The sequence below is a fragment of the Trifolium pratense genome, linkage group LG4 (assembly GCF_020283565.1).
Source record: "Trifolium pratense cultivar HEN17-A07 linkage group LG4, ARS_RC_1.1, whole genome shotgun sequence".
In the NCBI taxonomy this organism is placed as follows: domain Eukaryota; kingdom Viridiplantae; phylum Streptophyta; class Magnoliopsida; order Fabales; family Fabaceae; genus Trifolium; species Trifolium pratense.
Genome location: NC_060062.1, coordinates 27,279,090 through 27,286,262, shown reverse-complemented (window position 1 = coordinate 27,286,262; position 7,173 = coordinate 27,279,090). Strand labels below are relative to the sequence as shown.

General features: G+C 36.0%; 1 protein-coding gene across 1 annotated transcript; it reads left to right on the top strand.

Annotated features, from left to right (window-relative positions):
- The first annotated feature begins 4,603 nt into the window (after positions 1-4,603).
- On the top strand, positions 4,604-6,086 carry LOC123920117. Its single transcript, XM_045972265.1, has one exon. It carries the CDS (start codon positions 4,714-4,716, stop codon positions 5,752-5,754), a length of 1,041 nt encoding a protein of 346 aa, XP_045828221.1. The 5' UTR covers positions 4,604-4,713; the 3' UTR covers positions 5,755-6,086.
- Positions 6,087-7,173: the final 1,087 nt, after the last annotated feature.

The following is a 7,173-nucleotide window of genomic DNA, read 5'->3' as shown; positions in this document are numbered from 1 at the left end:
AGTTTTCTTAATTTTATTTCGTGTTGTAATAAAAGTGTGAGGTCCAAATTATCTAAATTAGACTAAAACACGTAGAAGATTTTTAGTTTATTTTGCTTTACAATTATAAGCTTTTAAAGTTTTAATTAGGCATTTGGTGTGCTTATTTTCGTGCAAATAAAGAGCTGAGCAAGGGAGAGGAAAACAACTGATCACAAAACAGCTGATCACTCTTAATTTGTGATCATACCTTCCTTAATTGGCCACCAAGTGAATATTGGCTGGTCAATGCTAATTACTAGCAATAATGAGCGAGATTTGGCTCAGTTTTTAGCTTTTGTATTTCTCCTATTTAAGGGGACGAAAATCAATGAATAAATTAGACTATTTAGCAGAATTTTACACATTGTGTGAATTGAGAGTATTTTGTCTTTTTGGTTCTAGATTGGACCAAGCTTTTGATCTTATCAAGAAACCAAGTTTCTTGTGGTGATCCTCATTTTGGCTTATCATCCTTTCTAATCAATAGAAAGAGTGTGGCGCCCCATTTCTGACCTTTTCCACCCATTCTTCACGTTATTTCTTTGTTTTATTCTGTCATACCTATATTTTTATAAGTAATTTTCGTACTCCATTTTACCCTTTCCAAATACAAGTTTAAACTTCATCAAATATTATGAAAATGGTTAATTTGTATTTAGTTAGCCATCAGGTTTGGGTGGCACCCGAATATATGGGTGTGGGTTTGGGTAGTATCAAACCCGCACCCATGAGCACTCATTGCCATTCCTATGTTTTAGTATCAAAATTTCAGGGTTTCTATGAGTTTTTCGGCGTAGGTCTCATCGGAGAAGATGACCGGAGACGGGGAATGTGTGGTGGCGAAGGAGAGACATTGGAACTTTTGGGAAAAACAGGCATAGAGAAAATAAAATAATGCAAGCACAACACAAGAATATAACGTGGAAACTCCAAACCAGAGAAAAAACCACGGTCGTTGTCAAAACCGACAACCAGAGAATAAACACTATGTGAAAATTGTTGCAACACATAGACTACCCTCAACCTTCCCTTGGCTCTCAATACACTCACACTCTCCAAAGCAAATACCTAACTACATCTCTCAACCCTCTAATACAAGAGTACAAGAGAAAAACAAAAAAGTCAGATATAAGCTTAAAGTGCTACTGACTGGTGCAATTATAAACAAAGAACTTAGGTCTATTATATAGTCTTGATTCCCCCATTGTTTCACCATTCTAAGCGATGTAGTACTTCTTCAATATAATCTCTTTAACCTTTTTTTTCCCTTCATTAGCAATGTGGGAATTACATTGCAATCAACCCCAACAATCTACACATTGATTGTAATGGTCTTCAATCTTCATTGTCTACACCGACAATCATTGTCTTCACCGACAATCATAATTCTCACTGTCTATACCGACAAATTAAATTATCATACTCCACCATAAAAAGTACACTCCACTTGGAACTAAATCATCCCAAAACATTTCTTCACTTGGAACCAAGTCATCCCAAGAATTTTATCTTGAAACCTCGCTGAAAATTTATGGTGCAACTTCCATGTTGGTTTTCTCCGAAAATTCATCAGTCATCGAGATAACCGCATACCTTGATTTTCCACAAGCCAAACATGATTCATCCATCAATTTTCCCTAGCCTAAACTTCACAGCGGAACTCCCTCCCTCCTGAACCAAACCAAGAGCTCTGATACCAGTTGAAGGTGGAGTTGTTCATCTTGGCGACGGAAAGCTTGTAAGGTTCAAGGTATGGGTGAGTTTCTTTTAACACAACGCGATGTATTTTCTTGAACTTTGATGCATAGATAGTAGGTAGATACTTGTTAGATAGTTCTACTATTATTGGTTATGCATCTGTTATTAGTGGTGATTCTCATGTTTTGGTTAAGTTGTGGATCTTTGGGTGGGTACTTGTTAGTGACATGAGTTTAGTTGGACTAGTGAAACAAGATTTACTAGGTGATATAACTAAACTGGAATTGTTGGAGCCTAACAATGGCCTGAAGGTGGTTTCAAAGTAGTTTGAAGTTGTTCAAGTGGCACATGAGCATTGATGCAAGGTATGCGTGCGGGCATTGGAGAGACATTGGAACTTGTTCTTCTCTTCACGAAGGTGTGGCTGTCTCGTGTAAAACGAAGCTTTTAATAGGGAGAAAAACACATTTGAAGTGGAAGAATCTCGTTGGAATCTGGAAATTCAGAAATAGCTCAAAGATAATAGCACCACGAAGAACAGGTTGAAGATTGAGCCTAAAAATAGCTTAAATAAACTCAATTACATGCCAAAGTTTCCAGAATTGTAATTTAACCTTCCAGAAATATGTTTATCACTTTTTTAGAGGGATTTAAACAAGTTTTTCTCACCAACATCATCACACTTTCCAGTAACCTTACAAGGAACAGTGTGAGGCTTTCCAATCTTATTACCCCAATAACGAGATCCCCCCAATAACCTCTCTAACGAGAATAACATAAAGCTTAGCCAAGATAATAGCACCATGAATTGCAGTAGCTACTTCTTTGCTACACTTAACACCAAACTATTTCCTTCTTTCAGGAGACAACCTAGCTTTGTCACTGTAACCCATTTCTCTTCTTCTTCTTTTTCGCATTTAGGGATGACAAAATAACCCAAACCTGAGAGACCCACCTGAACTCAAACCCAAGTCAACGGACGAAACTCGATTTGACTGGGTTTGGGTTTGGGTTTGGGTTCGGGTGACACCCGATAATATGGGTGTGGGTTTGGTATTAGTCAAACCCACACCCGAAACTCATACACCCACCCGGAATATTTTATAATTACCTAATTACCCCCATAGTCTCCCTCAATTTTCTTGGAAGACCTTAAATTTTAGTTGTGATTTAATTTCTTGAAAGTCTATGTTGTAATTTCTTGAAAGTCTATGTTTGAATTTCCTTGGAAGACCTTAATTTTAGTTGTAATTTAATTCAAAGTCTATGTTGGAATTTAATTTCTTAAATTTGCAAATTATTTTCAAATGTGCTGCGGGTTTGAGTTTGGGTGGAAAAAACCTGAACCCAATGGGTGTGGGCGTGGGTGTTGTTTTGCCACCAAACAGCCTTTGGGTTTGGGTTTGGGTGATGATTTCGGGTGTGAGTTTGGTAAGTGTCAAACCCGCACCCATAAGCGCCCGTTGCCATCCCTATTCGCATTTTTTTAATTCATTAAGAGAAGGTGATGAAGAGAAGCACAAGGTGATGATGGTGGAGAGAAGGAAAGAGATGAATTTTTAGTTGTTATTGTTGGTAAAGTTATGGTGGTAGCCAGGGATGAAGATAGTTAACATTTTTAATTTCTAACTAGTTTAAAGATTCGTGCATTCACATGGCTCCATTGATTTTTATTCGATATTTGAGTTTGTCACTATATTAATATAAAAAAATTATTTAAAATTAAATATTTAAAAATTTGTTATATAATATTGTTAAAATATAAGTGAAATTATTGTGTTAATTATTTCTTGTAAACTTATTTATTCAATTTTATGTTTTAGTGACAAATAATGGTCCCGTGTATATTTTTAATCAAAAATTAGAAATTTTATTAGGAATATTTAGAGTAATTTAGTAAGTTTGATACTAATTAATTTTATTATATTATTATTATTAATGATTAGTAGTAAACTTTGTAGTAATATATATTGTTTATGTTTCGTTTATAAAAAAAAAAATGTTTATGTTTGTTTTGTTTTTTTGATGAAAATTACGTATTGTTTATGTTTTTTTTATAGAGTATTGTTTTGTTTTTTATTTATATATTCTTACTTTTACGCGGTTTCTTTTTATTTTTTCTATAATCTTTCTATAATTTTTTTTATTGATTAAACTTTCTATAATTTTTTTAATGTATTTTTTTCCTATTTTTATGTATAAATTTCTCTATTTTATTTTTATCTATAATATGTTTTGTTCATATTTATAAGCATATTATCTTTCTATATTTTTTTATATATTTTTTTTCTAGTGAAATGAAATTACAATGAAAAATATAAAACTTGCAGCGTGGTTAAAAGTAATAAGGATAAATTAGTAACTTTGGTGGTAATAGTAGACTTGTGAGACATAGTTAACATTCTTGTTATAAAAGAGGGTTAAAATGTCCAATTACCGTATTTAATTTATAACTTGTGAGACATAGTTAACATTTTTGTCATAGTATAAGCTTAACTATGTCCCTTAAGTTTATTTTAGGTTTTGATTTGGTCCATTTCGTTTAAAAAGTATCAATTTGATCTCTTATGTTTTTACCGTTTGTATTAGTTAGTCTTTTCCCTCGGTTTTGTCACATGTAGTAGTCAGTTTGCATATGTAAACAGACATGTGGACACACTAACACGCATATAGTTCCACCGATGTTAGTGAAAAAACTAACGAAAATACTAAATTGAAACATAATAAAAACGTAAGAGATCAAATTGTTAATTTTAAATATAAAGGACCAAATTTTTTCTTTTTAAGACAAATGTAAAAAACCAAATTAAAACCTAAAATTAACATTAAGGGACTAAACGGTTAGTTAAACCTATTTTTTTAGGTACAATAGCACAAAATAAGTGAAGGCACACTGACAGAACCGATAAGCATCATTAAATTTCCCAATTTGGTCCACTCTCGAACTACAACTCATTTCACTCTCACAGTCTCACTCCACCAACAAAACAAAAAATGATGAACGCAACTCGAGCAGAAGCAGAACGGTTACTCGGAATCTCAGAAAAACTTTTACAAAACCGAGATCTAAAGGGTTCAAAAGAATTCGCAATCTTAGCCCAAGAAACCGAACCTCTTCTAGAAGGTTCCGATCAGATCTTAGCAATCGTCGAAGTTCTCATCGCCTCCGAAAAACGCATCAACAACAACCCTGACTGGTACTCCATCCTCCAAATCGATCGCAGATCCGACGACCTCGAACTCATAAAAAAACAGTACCGCCGTCTTGCTCTCCTTCTTCATCCCGACAAAAGCCGATTTCATTTCGCCGATCACGCTTTCAAGCTTGTTGCTGATGCTTGGGCTGTTCTCTCCGATCCAATTAAGAAATCTCATTACGATAAAGATCTATCGTATTTTGCTCGTGTTGATTTATCGGTTCCCGGTTGGGTTCAGCAAGATAAGTTACCGGTTCGAAGAACCGTTCCCGGTACTGGTACTGGGTCTGGTCCACGGAACAGTGCGGCTTCTGCTAGAGATGAGATAGCGGCAGATGTTCGTAGGAACGCGACGTTTTGGACGGCGTGTCCTTACTGTTACCGTTTGTATGAGTACCCTAAGGTTTATGAGGGTTACTGTTTGAAATGTCCTAATTGTGAGAGATCTTTTCATGGTGTAAATGTTCCGTCTTTACCGCCGTTAGTTCCGGGGCAAGAAGCTTATTATTGTTGCTGGGGTTTTTTCCCCATGGGGTTTGTGCATGGTGGTTCTGTTGAGAAAGAGGCTGAGCTGGCACCTGAGGTTGTGCCGGATGAACCTGCTCCGGTGCCAATAGCCGTTCAGCCTGCTTCTTCACTTCCTAATTGGATGCCGGCGCCTGTACCTGTGGAGAATGGTAGGAATAATGTAATGCCAGTGCCACCAGTGTCAGCTACGGTTACTACACCAGCTAGGGTGACAACAAGGTCAGGTGTTGTTACCGGTGGTGTTGCAAATGGTGTTGCTGGTTCGGGATCAGGTCCGAAGAAGCGGGGAAGGCCAAGGAAGTATTATTAATGTGAGATTGGGAAGCGACCGGACTCAAGAATGTTAGAAAGCGCTATTGCATTTGGGCTTTTTTCGGAGCTGGAATGTGCAAGATGTTTGATAGTTTTAGGTAAGAGTGGAAGTTGGTTTAAATGGATAGTTTGTAGGCAATGTTGTTGTTGTCTTGTTTAATTTCTTGTTTATATAGATATAGTTAACTTAATTGTCTTATTATCGGTATATTTAACTCTTTGATATCTGCTATTAGGGTTGAATCACCATTTCTGCTAGTTGGTAAGAAGGGGAACAATGTCACTTGTTGGTTATTGTTGAAATTGAATGCACAAAGCCTTGACTGCTAATATCCTCATTTCAAGTGGTTTCTAAACATGCTTTCTTTCTCCGACTGATAGCTTGTTTGGATGTGTGTTTCCTTGATTTTTATTGTGTCCCAATGCATTGTGGTAGCCATGACTTTTCTAAAGTCACAAAAGAAGCTTTTGAGTAAACGCATATCAGTGGCTTTCTTGCCGTGGTTCCAAATTGGCATTGTTAGCGTTATCAATCATAAGCTGCCATTATATGTCTAGGAATTGTCTCCATTTCTCAAAATAAGAGAAATTGAGAGCTCAACTTCTATTATATGTCTAGGAATTGTCTCCATTTCTCAAAACAAGAGAAATTGAGAGCTCAACTTATATAATTTTGGGTATATAAAAGCACACATTTTTAGAACTAGTCACATAATTAGGCCTTTATGCACCTAAAACTATAATAATGGTGAGCATCTCTACTCTGCCTTTATATTCTCCTCAATTGTGTCTCTAATGATATTTGTTACCTTATGTAGCAAGTGTTCATGTTAGCAAACTGATTTGAGTCTTACCTTCTTCAGTCTTGGATCCGTTGTTATAATGGCGGGGAGTCATTAATGTCTTTAGATGAAATCTCAAGTGCCACAATTGTTAGGTCCATGATCCCGGATTAGTCATGTGATTATCAACCTCCCTAGTGTTAGTTCTAGGATCTTGCCAGGGGGGATCTTGGCATATCACAATTGGAAAATACAGAGTCCCTCTATTAGCCAATCAGTGAGTTTCCTTTCAAAATAGTTAGTTAGTAGTTATTGATTAGCTACTAGTTTGTTTTTTGACAAAAGATTAGTTACTAGCTGAGCTGTCATAGTTTGATTACGGTTAGAGAATTTACTGCTCCATTCATTTTATAAATACGTTTTTAGTGCATTTCATTTGCAATGTCGACTCAGTTTCACTCACTTCAGTTTCAGTTTCTTATTCATTCTCTTTTGTTTTGCTACTTTGACCCCATGTTCCAAGCTTGAGTGGATGATAGGGCACATGTTTACTTTCAATAGGGCTTGGTTTGGAGCGAGAATACGTTCTCTAGTCCCTCTCTGATGCTTAAGTCATTGATGAGGAAAAATGTAAA